Raw genomic sequence first — 21,510 nt, 5'->3', positions numbered from 1 at the left:
ATTTGCAGCTTAAGTAGGAAAAAAGTGTCATTTAAATGTAGTGGCAGGTACAGAATCACCAAGGATAACATGGTTAACAGGGACTGTAAAGCTTTCTACTGAAAATCGGCTATTGGGATATTGCCTTTTTATTGTTTCTGTAGATTTAACTGAGACAAGGTATTCACGTAACCTTTATATGTAAAATAATATGTGTAATTATAGCAAGTCTTACCATCTTCTTTGGTGCGTGTGTAGATCTGCTCACTACGGACTCCGTCTCCAGCTCGAGTGAAGGCCAGGACCTGGATACTGTAGTTGGTATATTTCTCCAGCCGTTCCAACTCTAGTGAAGGTTTGGTGGTTGTGATGTTCCTGATCTCTCCCAGCTCTGCAACACAAACACTAATTGTTAACCGATCTGAAATGAGATCTTTAATAAAGCAATTGTTTCTCCTAGATTGTAACGCAAGTAAATGGACAGCAAAAAAACCTCTTTCTAATTTTTTGTTTCTTAGGAACACCCATAATTTTACTTGTGTCACTTTTAGAGTTCAAACTGTGCTCAGATTTGCCAAGATAACAAAGTCTACAATCAAACCCTAACAAATTTAATATGAAATATATCACTCAACTTCTTCAAAAACGACATTGTCTGAGAAATTAAGAGCTTTTTACACTTGAATCTGTACATCAATACCTTATTGTAGTTCAATTATTAATGTCTCTGCAGTGCAGCCTGGAAAACGGTCACTGCTTTTTCTGTAGGTGCTCTCAGCTACTGACATTCAGGTATTGCATGTACATTATACTTGGAATTTGCATACTGTCCATAGTACAGTATGTGGTAAATACTGCAAAAACAGTGTGGATAGTATGCACATTCTTTGGACCAGTGCACCAAAGAAATGGTAACACCCTTATCCAAAAAACTGCCAATAAGTCACTTCAGATGAAAGCATCTGTTAAATAAATGACTGTAAATCTTAGTGTAGCCATTTGATCATTAAGTATTGTGTTTCTACTGTAGGTCTGCTGCCCCCTCTGTTTCTTTGCTTTCTGTTTCCTAAAGCGAAGCCACTATGCCCTCTAGTGGTCTGAAGCAGATCGCTTTATAATAATGTTAAGTCATTAAAACACAGTATAGTGCCTGACAGGCCAGTATTTACATTAAAAGATGCGCATATCTCATACATATATCAATAATCAAACCTCCATGCCATTACACATTAACTTACTAAAAAAAAAAAAAAAAAATCCCTTTGTGCTTTTTGAAAATACATTGTAAAACAATTTTTATTTTTTTATAAGAGTTTACAATTGTCAAAGTATATACAAAAACAATAAATGATTTATGAATGTTTGATAACTATTTTAAAGTATATTGATGATCTGTTAAATATTATATCATTGATGATTTTGTATAACAATATAGCAAAGTTATATTTATTTATTGATTAAGTTATTTAAAATGATTACCCATAAAGTACAGCAAAACATCTTGAAATCTATTATAAACCTGTCAAAAGTTTGAAATAAATTTGACTTTTTTACATTTTTAAAAAAGAAGACTTGTGGCTACCAAGGCTGCATTTATTCAACAATACAGTAAAAAACAAACCAAAAAAAACATTAATATTGTAAACTATTATTACAATTTTGAATGTTCTATTTTACTGTATGTTAAAAAGTAATTTATTCCTGTGATAGGAAAGCTGAATTTTCAGCATCATTACTCCAGTCTTCAGTATCACTTCATCCTACTAGATGGCTGACACACCTTGGAACTGAAACCCAGGCCTATGTAATTTAAAACAATGAAAATATCTATAAATCCCTTTTTCTACGAATTAGGAATAATGAATTATGCAGCACACATCTGTGTGCTGCATAATTATGCACAAATGTAAGAAATTCTCAGCAGAAACTGAGAGGTTCATAACCCTGCCTGACCTCCATCAGGTAGGTTGGCCCAGAAGATGACACGATATCCAAGCAGCATGCCGTTGAGTGCTTCTTTGGGCAGAGCAGACCAGGACAGGGAAATGGTCTCGGGGGTTGTAGCTGTTGTCACAACGTTCTCAGGTGGGCGACTGGGCACTGTGAGGGAAAACAGAACAGGTGGTGTTAGATAATATATTTGTGATATTATCTATCATGTCATCTCAAAATATGTATGTGCATTTCTGTATTATACAGATTTGGAAGCTAATAAGTGAGAGTAAATACTAACCGTCCTCTAGCGTGGTGATGGTGATTTCCTCTGAGGTGGGACCCATGCCTGCACGATTGGCTGCTTGCACCCGCACTTCATACTGGGTGTACTTCTTCAGGTTATCCAGAGTTAGGGTTTCAATATCCCCTGTGGTGTCTACATTGATGGTGTTGTATTGTGGGCTGCCCCCTGTTCCAAACTCCCGATAACACACTTGGTAGCTTCGGATCAAACCATTCTGCAAGTGTTTGAGGGGGGGCTGGAAAGAAAAAAAAATAGATATTGTAACATCAGAAAGGCAAATTCTCAAGGCATTCTGCATTCCAGTTTAAGTCCAGTCTGGTGATGGGAAAGTACATACTGTCACCTACAGCCATATCATTAAACTGATATCACAGAGCGCTTTGCTGAATTTAACATGCAAGTGTTAACATCTAGCAAAGTTTCTTACCTTAAAATTAAACTTTTTAGATTTATTTAACAAACTGCTGCAGTTTTAACATCTCAGTCCTCACCATTTTTCTACACTCTTTTCATTCACCAACAGAAAATATCAGTAGAGAATGTTAGAAACTCAAACTCATTTGTAATTCATGGGGTTGTTAGGCAAAGGCAGTATAAACGGGGGGTGATGGACCACTCATGGAAAAAATTTAGAGAAAATGAAACTGTTGTGGGGTAAAAAGGTATTTTGCCTTTTAATTAATAGAGCCAATCACTTATTTAATCTTCTGTTTATTTACTATTTGAAGGAAATGTTCTGGGTTCAGTACATGGGAAACTGTATCAATTTGTGACATAATGTTAATGTTTATTACTAGAAAACAGTTTATTTTAAAGAAAACTTAAAACTCATATGAGATGGCAGGGGGAAAAAACAAAGAGAATGCAAAGTTTCTGTTTCTGTAGTGGCTCCGTGAAAAAAAAAAAAAAGTCCAGAAAAACTGTGGCAACATCTCCAAGATGCTTCAAAAGACAATAAAGATGCTTTACAATGCCATAGAAGAACCTTTTTGTCTAAATGGATTCATAAAGAACTTTTAACATCTGAAGAACCTTTCTGTTTCACAAAAGGTTCTTTGTGGCAAATAAGGTTCTTTTTAAGAGTGTAAGTGCTTTTTACTGATCACAACCCTTTAGTGTTTTTGTCTCAAATGTACAATCCTAATCAGAGACTTGCATTACGCATTAACTGTGCAAAGTTAAAATTTTGTAAAATTAGACACAAAAGGGGGTCTGAGAATGTAGTAGCTGACAGTCTTTCAAGAATCTAATTTGGTTCATTTGCTTTTAGAATAAAAATGGGGGGGGGGGGGGGGGGGGGGGGGGTTATGTCATGATCTGTTAGGTTTGGTTATTTATTTTTGTTATCCTTCACCAGATTCTGATTGGTTAATCTCTATGTCACACTTCAAGGATCCATTGCAGGAAGTATAAAAGGTTGCGTCCATTTTTGGTTGTTTTCAGGGGTTTGAGCTGTGTTTGCATGTTCCTCTTAAGATTTAGTTACAATACGGATTGTTTCATTAGTAACGCTATTAATGCTGTTAGGTGACGTTAATCTTTGCCTTGCCCTTTATGTTTAGTTTTGGTGATCTGAGTTAAGCATGGTGTATGTGTCCGTGCTCTTTTATTTATCCGCTCTGGTAAGACTTTGAAGAGAGAGTTTAGATGTCACGAGACATAAATCTCACTCCACCTAGTACTTCCCATATGTATTAGTTTATTAGTTTAGTAGTGTTTTTTGCCACCCGGTGTAAGTTTTGGTTTGTTTACTTAGTGTAGTCAAGGTAGGGCATGTTGGTTGCACATTGTGATGTTAGTAGTTTGACTTACCACGACTATCAAAAGACATGATCAATGGAGCTCTGAAATTATAATTCACCATGGCAAACGCTCCCGCCAAAAATATATTTTAATATAATTCTGTATCTATTTCAATTTGCAGCAGCTTTTTCTACGTAGTCTAATGCTCTTTTCACATAATTAAATCTTATCCAAACAGTTGCATTTCTTATTTATAGAGAAATGAAATGAACATTTGAATGAACAATGAAATGAACAATGAACATGAACAGCCAACAGCAAGAAGGCTCGCAAAATAATGAAGAACAGATGTAGAGGAAATGGAAGTATTGGAAGAATATTAAAATCCAACATGAAAAAGAATAAATGTTGCATTTGTGCATTTATAGGAAATGAAGATGACCGAGTAAATGTAACAGCTGAGGTGGTGGTTACGGCACATATCTCAAACTACCTTTTCATCTGCCATCCTTCCATTCCATACAGTAATCAGCTTCATATTCGATGGGTTTGTGCTCAGGCAACGACACAAAAATTTTCTTTACCACTCTGCATACAGCGACTGTACTAATAAGCTCTGACTACCATTTAAAATGACACAGCTCAAATAAATATGCATGTGGATTTGGCAAAAAAAAAAAAAAAACAATAAAAAAAAAAAATCAAAATAATCCTATACTATATAATAATTAAATAATCCTAAGTATAAAAGGACATGCGTTTTTTGTCACTTTGACAGTGTCTGCATGATGAAAATATGTGCACTTAATTAATGCACCTAAAAATGCCTTTCTTAAAGGTATTTATTTATTCTTTTAAGTGCATTTAAGTGTATTTTTCTTATTTTACATATCATCTGCCAAAGTGCTAAGAAAAATAATCTTGTTTCCATTTGCATTAAGATTATTTTTCATGTTTTAAGTAAAATGCACTTCATTTAGATTCCAAAATACCCATTAAGAAAAGCATTTTCAGCGTGAATGAATCAATGAGGTATTTGAACATTGCTTACTCTTTAAAAAGAGGGAGGAGACCAAAAGAAACTGGGTTTACTGAAGAAAACTTGTTCCCGACCAGGGGCACGTTTCCCAAAAGCATCGTTAGCTATCTATGGTCGTTAGTTCCATTGAACTCTATTGGTAATGACAGAACTTGCGACCATGGTTGCTTTTGGGAAACGTGCCCCAGGTTAGGTTCACAGAGTAAGTTACCACAGTAACAGACTTGACTTACCCTGCTTTCTCGGGTTTGACAAACCTCCTATTTTGAAACGGAAAACCCAGAGTTTCCTTCATTTCAGAATTAACATACTCAGAGTTCTCACTTAACCTCCTTTCTGAAATGGGCCTGTGCACTATTACTGTTATGTTTTGGGACATAACACAATGTTACAGATCAAATGATACATCTTTTTTTTCTGTAACAAAATATGACCATTGTTTATGTATTTATCTCTTTGTTTGTTTGTTTATTTATTTAATGGACAAGGTAAACATAATTTTCTGTGATAATCTACATGAAGTCACTACTGTTAATATAGCTTAAACCCAAAATATTCCTAAAAAATGTAGCATGATTTATCCAACTCAAATTCCAATTTTGCATCATATAATTCCTTTAGTGGTTCCTCAGTAGTACCTTCCATGTGACTTTGATGCTTTGGGATGAGATTGCTTCCAGCTGCACGTCTTGAGGAGCGCCATCAGGTGCTGGATTGATCACATGCAGGAAAGACAGAGCAAATAATGGACTGAGCCACTAGGTGGTGGCAAAGATAATAAAATGTCTGATAGTACAGCTCACTATGGAGAAACCTCACAAAGACTGACATTATTTTCAGTTGGAGGAATACTCACGAGCTTCATCTGTGGTGATGGTCAGCTCGTTGCTTGGTCTGCTTTCGCCAATCTGGTTTTTTGCAAACATGCGGATGTTGTAGGTGGAAGCAGGGTGGAGTTCAATGATGGTGGCCTGATTCAGCTGAGGGGAGACGTCTTTGGTCATTTGAGATGAGGCCCATGAAGCTTGAAAAAATACAGAGGAATACAAAGTGATAATGCTATAAACCACAAGATGCTATGTTACAGTCATTTTACCACAGGCTGTAGTAATATAAAAAGATACAAGTAATAATAATAATAATACAAATTAAAAAATTAACTTCTTTAGGAATTTGTTAATTAGCCAAACTAAAGGCTACTTAAAGTTTCCAACTAACGTAACGATCAAACATCGTTCTATGAATGATTGGCATATAGAAATCCAATGTGAAAAAAAATGTCATTCAGTCTGATTTATTAACTCATTACGTACGCTGTAAAAAAAAAAATATTTTTTTCAACTTAAAATAATTTGTTACCCGCTTACTAAAAATAAGTTTAGTCAACTAGAAATTGTAAGTTTTTTTTAAGTTTACTTTTTAATGTTGAGTGACAACTTCAATATTTTAGCTGACTAAACTTAACACTTTTATTATTAATTATACATAAGAACATAAATAACAATAAATTGAGACAATAGATTGAAAAAAAGAACAATAGATTGGAAATAACTCATACATGATTTGTTTTTATAGTTGATGTCATATCCTGTAATAAGGCTGTTTCCATCAAATCCCATTGTCCAGCGGAGTGCGATGGTTCGGTCCTTTACCTCTCTAATCTCAACCTCGGGAGGGTCTGGACGATCTTTGGAGAAATGTGATAAATAACATGATTTGTTAAAAAAAAAAAATCAATATAAGAATTTATATTATATCTATTATTATACTGAATGTATTCTTAATATAATTTATCATTATCATTAATCATTTAATATAAAAGTAACATTTGTGCTTTCTTAAATTCAAATGTAAAAAACAAGAACAAAGCAGAAATTGTACCTTGCACTATCAACTGAATGATTCCTTTATCTTCACCGTAAGAGTTGATAGCAATGCAAGAGAAAAAGCCAGAGTCTTCTCTGACGGTATGTAAGATCTGTGAAGACATAAAATTAGATGTCATAATTTGACTAGAACAAAAGGCATTTTGGTAAATGCTATATATGAACATACTGTATATATGAGATTTTCTGTTTGCATTCTATTCATTTTTTTATCTTTTATTTTTTAAATATTACATTTGAATGATCATACTTATTTGTATACAAAGCAATCTCTTTATTTATTAACAATATTTAAGAGTGGAGAAAAATAAGAATAAAATGCAGTCACTATATTAATTCCCATTGCTTTTCATGTTTGTAAGAACACTGAATCATATTTTTCCTATAATTTCCTTGCATTTTTTTTCTCAGAATGGGCAACATAAACACACACACTGAAGAGTCTGTGAAGGCTTGTTTTATATTATACTCAGATAAAGTAAATGTGGCACAAGCATAAACATCCACCTGCACGCTATTCCAACCACAGCACACCAGATTATATGCTTGATTTCTCATGAAATTGATGAAAAAAAAAACAGAAGAAGAAGTATATTTTGTGCAGCTTTAAACAAGACAGTTGCACAGATCTGCAAACCTTGACAATAATACTAATTGGAACCAAAGTACATTACCAGTCAAAAGTTGTTGAACAGATTTTTAATGTGTTTTAAAGAAAGTCTCTTCTGCTCACCAGGCCTGCATTTATTTGATCAATTTTGAAATAGTTTTAATATAATAGTTTAGTTTACTATTTAAATTAACAGTTTTTTTTTATTTGAATATATTTCAAAAATTTAATTTATTCCTGTGATTTCAAAGCTGAATTTTTAGCCTCATTACTCCAGTCACATAATCATTCAGAAATCATTTTAATGTTCGATTTGCTGATGAATAAAAAGTTCAGAAGAACAGCATTTATCTGAAATAGAAATCTTTTGTAACATTACAAATGTCTTTATCATCACTTTTGTTCAATTTAAAGCATCCTTGCTAAATAAAAGTATTAATTTCTTTAATTTCCAAAGGATCATGTGACACTGAAGACTGGAGTAATGATGCTGAAAATTTAGCTTTGACCACATTACATTTGACAAATATATTCAAACAGATAGCAGTTATTGTAAATAGTAAAAACATCTCACAATATTACTGCTTTTGCTGTTTTTTGGATCAAATAAATGCAGGCTTAGTGAGCGGAAGAGAATTATTAAAAAAAAAAAAAAAACATTACAAATCGTACTGTTTAAAAACTTTTGACTGGTAATGTAAATGTTTCTTCCAGGGTCATTCATGTTCACACATGGTCCCCCTAAATGATTGGCTGATTTATTTATTCATTTAGATTTTTTTTCTTTCTCTTTTTTGTTTTTGTTTATTGTCATTCTGAAATAATAAACCGTTAACCATTAGTTAACCATCACCACACTTGGCATTAGTGTTTTTTGCTTTCTCTTTTGTTATGTAACAAAGGCTTTTATTTCATTTGACTGTTTTCAGAATTATGGAGAAAACAAATGTATGGACACTAGGTTGGCCTGACTTGTTATGAAGTTCTGTTGTTATATTAGCTAATATTCCTGGTAGCCCACAGTGAGTGTGATTTGGTTTATGTTTGCTGTTCTATACTGTACATGGCTTATAACACTACTACACTGTAAAATTTTTTAACTTGTAAAAAGGATTATTAGAGTACCTTTTAAAAAATGCTAGTTAAGTTTTTATACTTCTAGATTTCACATTTTAACTTAATAAATGAGTGAAATTTGAAAATTGTTTCAAAGTAAATCCTAGATTTTTTTCCCACTGTATACTTGCACATGGACAGTAAAATGATTTTTTATTGGCATGCATAGCTGAAACATATGAAAAGATTATGTGAAAGACGCTGCAAACTTAAATTCAAATCGATTATTGTTGCACACTGCATACTTAATGCTTAACATGCTTAGAAAAAACCCCACACACAAAGTACACATCTTTTATGCGTGCAGTAAGCAGAAATTTAAAAAAATGTGACATATTGAGAGCACATTTTCCATCCAATCAGTCCCAGATGAATAAAATCATGTTTTGCTGTGTATTTTTATCTTATTGAATACCACTTGCAAATCTGTCACATTACCATAGTATAAATGCGCAAGTTTCATGTTGATAACGGACAAATATACGTTTGTGAAAATGGTAGATGATTTTTGACAGGAAATGATGTTGGTCACTGACAGCCAGTCCAGGGCAACCCAGAATATGTGTTTTGGAAATGAGGCGTATGATTGCATTCTCAGTGTAGATGGTGTCTTTGCTCACCTGCAGGGTGGATATGACCTCATCTCCCACTTCCTTCACAGTAACCACATAGCGGCTCATGTCTGGGTTGATGATATGAGATTCCTTCTCCCAGCGAACCTTGATGGGCTTTTCACCGTGAGCAGTGCAGCTCATCTCAGTCATGTGACCCTGTTCTGCTCGTGTGGTGTTGGGGTAAGATGTGATCATGGCAGGAACTGAACAGAAGAACAAACAGAGAAAGACACAGCAAAGTTATATGGATGGAATAATATTTACCATCAGTGAGGACCCAGCCGTATGCTTTCACACGCTCGGCACAGAAATACATCCAAAATAAAACATTTTTCTCATTACATTAAGAATGAATCAGCCAATCAGTCAAATTACAGCAATGTGAACATTATATTTAATATATTGTATGCACAGTATTTTCTTCTTATATTCACTAGGAAACAAACAATTTATTAATATAATAAGGTTTTAGGGTTTTGAGAAATGTAAAAGAAAGAAAAGTTATAAAGTATTTGCAAATTCTACAATCTAAATTCTAAATCACGATTGCTAGATCGCTAGAAGTAAACATAGTGGCACGCAAACTTTTGTGAACGCCTTGCAGAATCTGTGAAAATGTGAATAATTGTAACAAAATAAGATCATACAAAATACATGTTATTTTTTATTTAGTACTGTCCTGAGTAAGATATTTTACAGAAAAGATGTTTACATATAGTCCACAAGACTATTAAAAAAACAGCTGAAATGATTAAAATAACCCATTTCAAAAGTTTAGGAACCCTTGGTTCTTAATACTGTGTGTGGTTACCTGGATGATCTACGACTGTTTTTTTTGTTTTGTTTTATGAGGGCTGTTCATGAGTTCTTGTTTGTCCTGAACAGTTAAACTGAGCACTGTTCTTCAGAAAAATCATCCAGGTCCTGCAGATTCTTCAGTTTTGCATGTTTAAACCCTTTCCAGCAGTGACTGGATCACGGTGTGATTTTGAGATCCATCTTTTCAGACTGAGGACAATTGAGGGACTCAAACACAACTATTAAAAAAGGTTCAAACATTCGCTGATTTTTCAGAAGAAAAACAAGATGCATTAAGGGGGATGAAAACTTTTAAACAAGATAAAGATGTCCAAATTAGTATTATTTTGTTGAAATATCATTTCTTTTTCATTTAGTACTGCCCTTCGTGAGCAACAGAAGACACTTGCGTGTTTCCCAGAAGACAAATTAAGTAGAATTTACCTTAATCTTCAAATTCAAAAATGTTCATGCCCGGCTCTTAATGCATTGTGTTTCCTTCTGGAGCATCAGTGAATGTTTGAACCTGGAGGAATTTTCTGAAGAACAGTGCTCAGTTTAACTGTTCAGAACAAACAAAAGACTCATGAACAACCATCACAAAAAAAAAAAAAAAAAAAACTTTTGAAGGGGTTATTTTAATAATAACAGCTATTTTTTTTGTTTGTCTTGTGGACTATACGTAAAATATCTTACTCAGGACAGTACTAAATTTTTTGTATGATCTCTCTTATTTTGTTAAAATTATTCACATTTTCACATATTCTGCAAGGGATTCCCAAACTTTTTGCATGTCACTGTATTTATTTCTACTATCTAGCAATAGTGATTTAAAATTAATGCAGAATTTTCAGTTTTCTTTCTTTTATATTTCTCAAAACCCTAAAACTTATTTTATTCATAAATTAGTTAGTTTCGTAGTGAATATACTATGCTGGGAAGTAAATATGTGACATTGAGAATGCAAAATCCTTTGCAAAAAATGTTTTCTTGCTTCCGCTGAATCAAAAATACTCTCTTTGGAACATTTTCAAATAATGGTGGGAAAATGTGGTTCCCTCTCAGTCGGTCTCTTCGACGTCACGTCGGAGACCGACGAATTGGGATATCGCTTTAGAGATACCAATCCTCTTCGTGTGTAAACTAAACGAGCCAATGCACATTGGCATGCATGATTGCATCCAGCTGTCGCTGATCACAGCGTGAGCATAAATACACAGCAGGTGCAATGCATAGACTGCATTTCGCATCGGAGCCGATCTTCTTCAGAAAGACAGAACGAGCCATTACTGTGTGTTTCCTGAGAACTCTTCACTGCAGTGTTTGCGGCACGGCGCGTCAGCGGTGGTGGTCTCCTGTGGGTGGAAAAAGCGCGCAGTCAAGGATTGCACTACCTGCCTTCTGTGTCGCAGCGGCCATCTCCCCTGTGCGCTTCAGCACTAAGAGCAGTTTTCTAAAAGAGTGCCACGGGTGAACGTCTTTTTAAAGACGAGGTGTTTGAAACACAATGCCGTTTCACCCGTGCGTTTCTGGATGCGGTCGTTACCTGGCGCCGGGTGATGGTCACGATCGCTGTCTGACGTGTCTGGGTATTGAGCACGCTCGGGCGGCGTTTGTGGATGAGTCATGCCGTCATTGCGGCGGCATGTCCATCAAGGAGCTGCGGACCAGACTCCGCTTCCTGCTAAGGGGCGGGGTGCCAGTTCCTCTGCCCAGATCTACCGTTCCCCCCGGCAAACGCTGGGGGGACTCTACCTCTGGCAGAGGGCTGACTGGTCTGACGGTGATGGTGGGGAATTTCCCGGCGGACGATCCGTTGGGGGTTCCTCCTTCCACCGACAGTCCGTTCCATCTGGAGCTCCCAGAAGAGTGTTCTGGTCCTCCTCGTGAGGAACCGCTCATTACTTTTGCGGCTCCCCCTGACGACCGGATGTCAATCGCTGTCGCTGCATCGGGGGGTGAGCCAGACTTCTCGGGGGAGGACGATTCCGGATCGCTGCCGTCCGCTGGCCGCTCAGCGGTGCCGGATACCGACCCCGAGATGATGGCTATGTTTGCCCGGGCCGCCGAGAAGGTAGGGCTTGAATGGAACCCTCCATCACGTCCCGACCCCTCTCGGCTGGATGATTGGTATCTTGGGGTGGCTCGCGCTGGTTCTCAGTGTCCCACCCCAGTGCCCTTCTTCCCGGAGGTGCATGATGAGCTTACTGGGATGTGGACGGCACCTTTTACTGCCAGAAACCGCTCCAGTGGCACATCCTCCCTCACCACCCTTGATGGCGGACCAGCGCGGGGGTACGCGGCTGTCCCGCCGGTGGAGCGTGCGGTGGCGATGCAATTGTGTCCCGGCGCCACTTCCACTTGGCGGGGCAACCCGTTGCTCCCCTCCCGGGCCTGTAGGCACTCGTCGGCTCTGATCGGCAGTGCCTACACGGCTTGTGGGGCTGCTGGCTCCGCCCTACACGCTATGGCGTTATTACAGGTCCATCAGGCCCAGGCACTGAAGGACCTGTACGAGGGTGGTCACGACCCGGAAGTTCTACGTGAACTCCGTATCGCTACGGACCTCGCGCTACGAGCGACAAAGGTTACGGCGCGGTCTCTGGACCTGCGCGTCTTGAATCGAGCCCTTCACAAGCTACCTTTCAAGATGCTCACACAAAAACACATCCTCAGATGTGTTCGTCCCCAGGATTGGTTCGCAGCGATTGACCTGAAGGACGCGTACTTTCATGTTTCGATCCTTCCGCGCCACAGACCATTTCTGCGGTTCGCGTTCGAAGGCAGAGCATATCAGTACAAGGTCCTGCCCTTCGGGCTGTCCCTCTCGCCCCGTGTCTTCACGAAAGTCGCGGAGGCGGCCCTCAAAAGAGGCCCCTCAAAGAACAGGCTGTTGTATCCTCAACTACCTCGACGACTGGCTGATACTGGCACACTCTCGAGAGCAGTTATGCGAACACAGGGACCTGGTGTTGGCACACCTCCCTCACTTGGGCCTTCGGGTCAACTGGGAAAAGAGCAAAACTCTCTCATATGCAGAGGATCTCTTTTCTTGGTGTGGAACTGAACTCGGTCAGCCAAACAGCTCGCCTCACGCAAGAGCGTGCTCAGTCAGTGCTGAACTGCTTGAATACGTTCAAGAGCAGGAAAGTGGTCCCACTGAAACAATTTCAGAGGCTCCTGGGGCATATGGCAGCAGCTACGGCAGTTATACCGCTTGGACTGCTCCATATGAGACCACTGGCTTCGTGGCCGAGTCCCGAGGAGAGCGTGGCAGCGCGGCACTCTCCGGGTCAAAGTAACCTCGGCCTGTCGCCTAACCTTCACCCCGTGGTCAGACCTAGCTTTTCTTCGGGCAGGAGTCCCCTTAGAACAGGTCTCCAGGGACGCTGTGGTACACACGGATGCCTCCACCACCGGTTGGGGGGCCACGTACAACAGGCAGGCAGTGTCGGGGGTTTGGACGAGCCCCCAGCTACACTGGCACATCAACTGCCTAGAGCTGCTGGCAGTACGCCTTGCCTTGAACCGTCTCAAAGGGCGCCTTCGAGGCAAACACGTGCTGGTCCGTACGGACAACACTGCGACCGTTGCGTACATCAACCGACAAGGTGGTCTACGCTCCCGTCGCATGTCGCAGCTCGCCCGTTCTCTCCTCCTCTGGAGTCAGAAGCATCTGAGGTCGCTTCGTGCCATTCATATTCCGGGTTTGCTCAACCGTGCAGCCGACGAGCTCTCACGAGCTGTGCTTCCCGGAGAGTGGAGACTCCATCCCCAGTCGGTCCAGCTGATTTGGAGACGTTTCGGGGAAGCTCAGGTAGACCTGTTTGCTTCCCCAGAGACGTCCCACTGCCAGCTCTTTTACTCCCTGACCGAGGGTACACTCGGCACGGACTCCCTGGCATGCAGCTGGCCGCAGGGCCTACGCAAATATGCGTTTCCCCCAGTGAGCCTTCTCGCACAGACACTGTGCAAGGTCAGGGAGGACGAGGAGCAGGTCCTGTTAGTGGCGCCTTACTGGCCTACTCGGACCTGGTTTCCAGAACTAATGCTCCTCGCGACACCCCCTCCCTGGCGGATTCCTCTGAGGAAGGATCTACTGACTCAGAGACGGGGCACCCTGTGGCACCCACGTCCAGACCTCTGGAAACTACATATCTGGTCCCTGGACGGAACGCGGAGGTTCTGAGTGATCTACCCCAAGGAGTGGTAGACACCATCACTTCGGCGAGAGCTGCATCCACGAGACATGCTTACGCCTTGAAGTGGAACCTGTTCGTCGAGTGGGCTTTCTCAAGAAATGAAGATCCCCGAAGATGCCCGATCGGAGTCGTGCTCATCTTTTTGCAGCAAGGGTTGGAGCGTAGGCTGTCGCCCTCCACCCTTAAGGTCTATGTAGCCGCTATCTCTGCAATCCATGACCCCATTGAAGGAGGGTCGGTGGGTAAGCACGACCTGGTCGTCAGGTTTCTCAGGGGAGCGAGGAGGTTAAATCCTCCTAGGCCCCCCTCCGTACCCTCTTGGGACCTGTCTCTGGTGCTCACAGCACTACAGCGGGTCCCCTTTGAGCCTTTACACTCAGTCGAGCTGAAGTATCTCTCTATGAAGACTCTGCTCCTCCTTGCATTGGCCTCCATCAAGAGGGTAGGGGACCTGCAGGTGTTTTCGGTCGACGATTCGTGCCTTCAGTTCGGGCCGGCAGATTCCCAGGTAACCCTGAGGCCCCGGCCTGGCTACGTGCCCAAGGTTCCCACTACCCCCTTCAGGGATCAAGTGGTGAGCCTGCAAGCGCTGCCCCCGGAAGAGGCAGACCCAGCCCTAGCTTTGCTTTGTCCCGTCCGAGCATTAAGATGCTACGTCGACCGGACGCAAAGCTTCAGGACCTCAGACCAGCTCTTTATTTGTCACGGAGGACGGCAGAAGGGGAAGGCCGTCTCCAAGCAGAGGATGCCACACTGGATAGTGGATGCCATCGCCTTGACTTATCAAGCTCAGGGCATGCCTTGCCCGCTCAGGTTGCGAGCTCACTCTACTAGAAGTGTTGCATCCTCCTGGGCGCTGGCTCGTGGCGCCTCGCTATCTGACATTTGTAGAGCTGCGGGCTGGGCGACCCCCAACACGTTCACCAGGTTTTATAGCCAGTCTCCTCCTGTGTTCTCACCTCAAACGGGTAGAAACACTGAGAGGCACTGGCTCAGGTCGGCTTGCTATCTTCTCCAGAGTGTCCATGTAGACCCTGTCGAGTTCCTCCTTCCTCGGCTCCAGACGTAGCGGAGCGTCTAGGCGCCAGGCCTCTCTCGATGAATCTTTAGAACCGATAGAAGGCTCAGGATACATGAGAGACTTAAGTGAATCCCATATGTCTTCCACGGTACCCACAGAGGCCGTGTTTCCCCGGTAACCTTCTACCATCTTCACGAGGGTTCAATCACCTCCATTCTTCCATATGTCCTAGTATGAGCCATATGTGTATTGCTCCGAACCTCCTGCGGGATGGGTGGGAGCTCCGCAAGTTCCCAGTGCTCCAGCTTCACTGAAGTGGGTAGTGCTATGTTATACAGTGAATGGTATTTTCTGATCTGCCCTTGGCCTAAGCAAAAATTGGAGGCCAGGAGGCTTGCTCAGGACACTGGAGGGGGGCAGCAGCTGCGGCGCTTTGCTAGGGATCCCAATTCGTCAGTCTCCGACGTGACGTCGAAGAGACCGACTGAGAGGGAACGTCTCGGTTACGTATGTAACCCTCGTTCCCTGAAGGAGGGAACGGAGACGTCACGTCCCGTCGCCTCAGCTGCTGTACCACCGCTGTGCGGCCGGACCCAAGCTCGGCTCCTCAGCGAAATCCTGTCTATGCATTGCACCTGCTGTGTATTTATGCTCACGCTGTGATCAGCGACAGCTGGATGCAATCATGCATGCCAATGTGCATTGGCTCGTTTAGTTTACACAAGAAGAGGATTGGTATCTCTAAAGCGATATCCCAATTCGTCGGTCTCCGACGTGACGTCTCCGTTCCCTACTTCAGGGAACGAGGGTTACATACGTAACCAAGACGATCATCATGTTTAGCAAAAACTTGTGTAGTCCATGCCAGTTCAAAGTTATTCAAGAAAAAAGGGGACATACACAAATTCATGTACATTTTTTATATGTTACACTCAATCGTTATACTTCATAATGAAATAGGTATTAAAAAATCTATTTAATGTAATTAAACATTACTTGAATTTGAATCACAACACATTAAATAATAATAGTGCAGTTGACCCAAAATGGACTTCTGAAAACTGGTTTCCTTAATAATTATAAATAAATGTAATACCTACAGTATCAGATTATAGCCAAAACATTTCATATGCCAAAAAAAAAAAAATACATAAATAAATAAATAAATAAATAATAATAAAATAAATAAATAAATAAATAAATAAATAAAAACATAACTGTGCTGAATGCAAACTTAGTTGTTCAATTGTGAGAAGTTCACATTGCAAGCGCAGACATGAAAAGAGGTGCAAGACCATGCTCAGGCCTGTCTCACCCCTCCACTGTCTGAAACCTTGTTACCCTGAAGCAGTGTGAGGGATCTGTCTGTCTCTCTCTCTCCTTCTCTCTCTCTTTCCTGGCAGGCATGGCTATGATTAAATGATGAGCACACTTCGATTATTCATATAGATCCTTCTGCTTGTTTCGCTCAGCAATACTAGCACTGGTGAAGCATGTGAATAAAACTCCCCAAATCAGTATGCACTACATTTGGGCCCTATGATCGTATAGTACTTTGTGATGGTAAGTACGTTTCAACTGGATATCTGGATACGTTAGTTAGAAGTACTGTAAAAAAATATAGAGCGAGGCTGAAGCAATATCCTAGAAATTATGACAAAGACCTTGTTATAAATAGTTGTAACTAAAAAAGTTTAACTTGCTTCTATTTTGCATGTTTATTAAAAATAATAATAATAATAAATTCTACATTCAAAAGCCATTTAAAAGTTCATTAATTTAAATGTAAATTAATTTTACACAATCATAATTTATTTTGTACAGTATGTACTGCTTTTGTTTTGATGGCAATGGTTATAATATTCCTTATCGATTTCACATCATAATAATACCTCAGATACCTCAAAAAAATTATTTGTAAAAGTTTATTTTTAAATGTAAAATAGATTTTGTATCAAACCAATCAGAATAATACAATTTATAATTATATTTGTATTGGTTTTTTTTCTCCCCGTTTTTTAGTCTTGCTTTTGGTTTGTTTCCATTAGTTTCCAATTAAAAATAACACAACATCACATTAGACAATGTATATTTATTTTGCAAACTAAGTACATTTATTATAATTTTCCAAAAACAAGCTTTTACCAAAGGGAGTCCCAAACTTTTTTTTTTTTTTTTCATCAGCCAGACCCCTTAGATGTTAAATATTTACTTGTACCCTTGAGATTTTAAGTTAATATTTAAAGAAACATTTGCATGTTCTTGGTTCTCTGATGTTAGATTATGGTCACATGACATGCAAGTGAACAGATAGAATATTTAATGTTTTTTAAATGATGTATATAGAGCTGCACTTATATAATCCTAATTATTATAAATTATATATTATTTATAACTCTATAACTCTAATTATAAAATGAACAACATTATAGTTAATTAATTTGCAGCATCTGATTTGATAATCACACGATAATCACACTATGCTATATCACTATTTTAGATTTAATTTGCAGCCACATTTATTTTAATTTTTACATTTGATTTAATTATTAGCTTTTTATCAACTCATGAACCTCCTGCAGTTCTCTTATTTGTTATATTTACCCCCATTTTTGTTTGTTCTGTTTGACGTTAAGTATTTCTGTATATTTGTTTTTGAAAGAGAAATAATTTTTTTTATAAAAATTAAAATAAAAAATAAAAAAGACAGACAGAGAGAAAAAGAAAAAGGGGCACACACATGCAGTCTGCCCATGCCTGGCCTCTGAGAGTGGTTTAGTGTGGTGTGAAGTGGCGGAAGTTGACATGATGGAGAGTGTCAGAGTCAGGCCTGTGAACGTTTAACTCTCATCTCTTATTCACTCAGAAGCTCCACGCAGAAGCACCATACGAGAGAGCGCTGATTTATTTTGCATGACAACTATGAATTTTAAGTACAGCATATTAAAAAACGAAAATACCCCTCCGCCTTCTCTAAATGTTATTGCTCTTTAGCGGAGTGTGCTCTCTGAAGATCTGTTGCGAGTTTGAGACCTACACTGAACCTGCACAAGATCCTAAAAATATAGAAAGACAATTATTTTTAATTAGTTTTGACTACAGAAAGTCAACTTTTTCAGCAGTTTTATTTAATTATGTATTTTCCCATTCGTTTACGTACATACAAACAAACCAGATTTAAAATGCAACTTTGATTTAAAATAAAAAAAGAAAGAAAATAAAAAGAACTGAAATGGGAAAAAAGGTTGTGACTCACTATTAACTATTGACTAATAAGGTCTGTTCACACCAAGAATGATAAACAAATGCTTTTAATCACTCAAGCTCTTTAAAGCAGGATGGATTCTGATTTGTTGTTAATGTTTTTATCTTCATCAGCTGAAAAAAAAAAACTAAAAAAAAAACGTTTTGAATTTGATTCCAACTAAGTTGTTCCTGTAATGGTTGTGTGTAGAAGGAGACAGACAAAAGGCGGAATGCAATGACACAATAAGCATTTCCACACATGGATGGCTGAAAGACACACACAAACATAACCTTGTGATCGGACAACAAACACTGAACTAAAACCAACTTATATAGACAGGTGATTCAATGAACTAGATAGACACAGGTGATACAAGGCAACTAATAATGACTAAACAAGGTAAGGAAACAGGAACAACCAAATATGGGCACAAGAGGGAGAAACCAACACAAACAGTCCAAGGGGTTGTGGCAGTTCCTTTTTGCCATTATCGTCATAGTTGTGATGTGAACTCTGCTATTCTTTCAAATTCAAAATGTTTTTAACAACTACATTTTTATCATCATTATTTGGGGTTTAAATTGGCCTATAGTTGCTAAATTAAAAATAATCATGTGCTGTAATTTGCAGTGCTTTAAAGGAGTTCACTTCCAGAACAAAAATTTACAGATAATTTACTCACCCCCTTGTCATCCAAGATGTTCATGTCTTTCATTCTTCAGTTGTAAAGAAATTGTTTTTTGAGGAAAAATTCAGAAATGTTCTCCATGGTACCCATGAGTTTGAACTTCCAAAATGCAATTTAAATGCAGCTTCAAAAGTATCTAAACGATCCCAGCCTAGGAAGAAGGGTCTTATCTAGGAAAACGATCGGTTAATTGCCAAAAAAAAAAAAAGAAAAACATTTTTATACTTTTTAACCTCAAATGCTTGTCTTATCTAGCTCTGCATGAATACTTACCATCACAAAGTGTATACTGTACGATCATAGGGCCCAAACGTAGTGCATGCTGATTTGGGGAGTTTTAATCACATTCCTGCTTCACCAGTGCTAGTATTGCTGAGCGAAACAAGCAGAAGGATCTATATGAATAATCGAAGTGTGCTTATCATTTAATCATAGCCATGCCTGCCAGGAAAGAGAGAGAGAAGGAGAGAGAGAAACAGACAGATCCCTCACACTGCTCATGCAAAAAAAAAACCTCAAATGCTTGTCTTATCTAGCTCTGCATGAACTCTGAAACTGAAACTGTGTATTCCGGTTCAAGACAGTTCCCTCTCAGTCGGTCTCTTCGACATCACGGGTGAACGTCTTTTTAAAGACGAGGCGTTTGAAACAACAATGCCGTTTCACCCGTGCGTTTCTGGGTGCGGTCGTTACCTGGTGCCAGGTGATGGTCACTATCGCTGTCTGACGTGTCTGGGCATTGAGCATGCTCAGGCAGCGTTTGTGGATGAGTCATGCCGTCATCACGGAGCTGCGGACCAGACTCTGCTTCCTGCAAAGGGGCGGGGTGCCAGTTCCTCTGCCCAGATCTACCGTTCCCCCCAGCGTTACCTCTGGCAGAGGGCTGACTGGTCTGACGGTGACGGTGAGGAATTCCCCGGCGGATAATCCGTCGGGGGTTCCTCCTTCCACCGACACTCCGTTCCATCTGGAGCTCCCAGAAGAGTGTGCCTGTGGGCACTCGTCGGCTCTGATCGGCAGTGCCTACACGGCTTGTGGGGCTGCTGGCTCAGCCTTACACGCTATGGCGTTTTTACAGGTCCATCAGGCCCAGGCACTAGGTACGAGGGTGGTCACGACCCGGAAGTTCTACGTGAACTCCGTATCGCTACGGACCTCGCGCTACGAGCGACGAAGGTTACGGCGCGGTCTCTGGGTCGTGCGATGTCCACAATGGTGGTCCAGGAACGCCATCTCTGGCTGTGTCTGGCCGACATGAGGGAAGCCGATAAGATCAGGTTCCTAAATTCCCCCGTGTCCCAGACCAGCCTATTCGGCGACGTGGTAGAGAACTTTGCCCAGCAGTTCTCTGCCGCACAGAAGCAGACTGAGGACATTAGTCACATCCTGCCCCGGCGTGCTCCTGCTGCTGCCTCCACCCGGCCGTCGGCGGCACCTCAGCCTGCTCGTCGCCGAGGGCAGCCCCCTGCTTCCACCCCCGCTCCACAGCAGCCAGCGCAGCAGCCTTCACAACGGCACCATGAAGCCGGTCGCAGGGCGCCCGCCCCGCCCGTCCAGGCTCCCATGAAGACCAGTGGGAAACGCAAGAACAAGCGTCCCTGAGACGGGCGACCCAGAGATGGAGGAAGCTGCTCTTCGGGAGATGGTGAACGCACCACTTCCTCCCTGCCTGCAAGCGCTGCCCCCGGAGGAGGCAGACCTCAGACCAGCTCTTTATTTGTCACGGAGGACGGCAGAAGGGGAAGGCCGTCTCCAAGCAGAGGATGGCACACTGGATAGTGGATGCCATCGCCCTGGTTGTGAGCTCACTCAACTAGAAGTGTTGCATCCTCCTGGGCGCTGGCTCGTGGCGCCTTGCTATCTGACATTTGTAGAGCTGCGGGCTGGGCGACCCCCAACACGTTTGCTAGGTTTTATAGCCTTCGTGTAGAGCCAGTCTCCTCCTCTGTTCTCACCTCAAACGGGTAGAAACACTGAGAGGCACTGGCTCAGGTCGGCTTGCTATTTTCTCCAGAGTGTCCATATAGTAGACCCTGTCGAGTTCCTCCTTCCTCGGCTCCAGACGTGGCGGAACGTCTAGGCGCCAGGCCCTCTCTCGATGAATCTTTAGAACCGATAGAAGGCTCAGGATAAATGAGAGACTTAAGTGCATCCCATGTCTTCCACGGTACCCACAGAGGCCGTGTTTCCCCGGTAACCTTCTACCATCTTCACGAGGGTTCAATCACCTCCAATCTTCCATATGTCCTAATATGAGCCATATGTGTATTACTCCGAACCTCCTGCATGATGGGTGGGAGCTCCGCACATTCCCAGTGCTCCAGCTTC

General features: G+C 40.9%; 1 protein-coding gene across 1 annotated transcript in view; it reads right to left on the bottom strand.

Annotated features, from left to right (window-relative positions):
- Positions 1 to 21,510, bottom strand: part of dscamb (Down syndrome cell adhesion molecule b) — a 182,337-nt gene that overhangs the window by 16,006 nt on the left and 144,821 nt on the right. The window contains exons 12-19 of the mRNA XM_073817585.1: positions 9,233 to 9,429; positions 6,882 to 6,978; positions 6,559 to 6,687; positions 5,857 to 6,024; positions 5,639 to 5,709; positions 2,213 to 2,453; positions 1,933 to 2,079; positions 215 to 370 (exon numbers count right to left, since the gene is read on the bottom strand). Coding sequence (XP_073673686.1) covers positions 215 to 370; positions 1,933 to 2,079; positions 2,213 to 2,453; positions 5,639 to 5,709; positions 5,857 to 6,024; positions 6,559 to 6,687; positions 6,882 to 6,978; positions 9,233 to 9,429 — 1,206 coding nt within the window. The remainder of the gene's footprint in view (positions 1 to 214; positions 371 to 1,932; positions 2,080 to 2,212; positions 2,454 to 5,638; positions 5,710 to 5,856; positions 6,025 to 6,558; positions 6,688 to 6,881; positions 6,979 to 9,232; positions 9,430 to 21,510) is intronic.

Source organism: Garra rufa, chromosome 14 (genome assembly GCF_049309525.1).
Source record: "Garra rufa chromosome 14, GarRuf1.0, whole genome shotgun sequence".
In the NCBI taxonomy this organism is placed as follows: Eukaryota; Metazoa; Chordata; class Actinopteri; order Cypriniformes; family Cyprinidae; genus Garra; species Garra rufa.
Note: the sequence above shows the minus strand (reverse complement) of the source record. Positions and strands in the feature narration are given on the sequence as shown.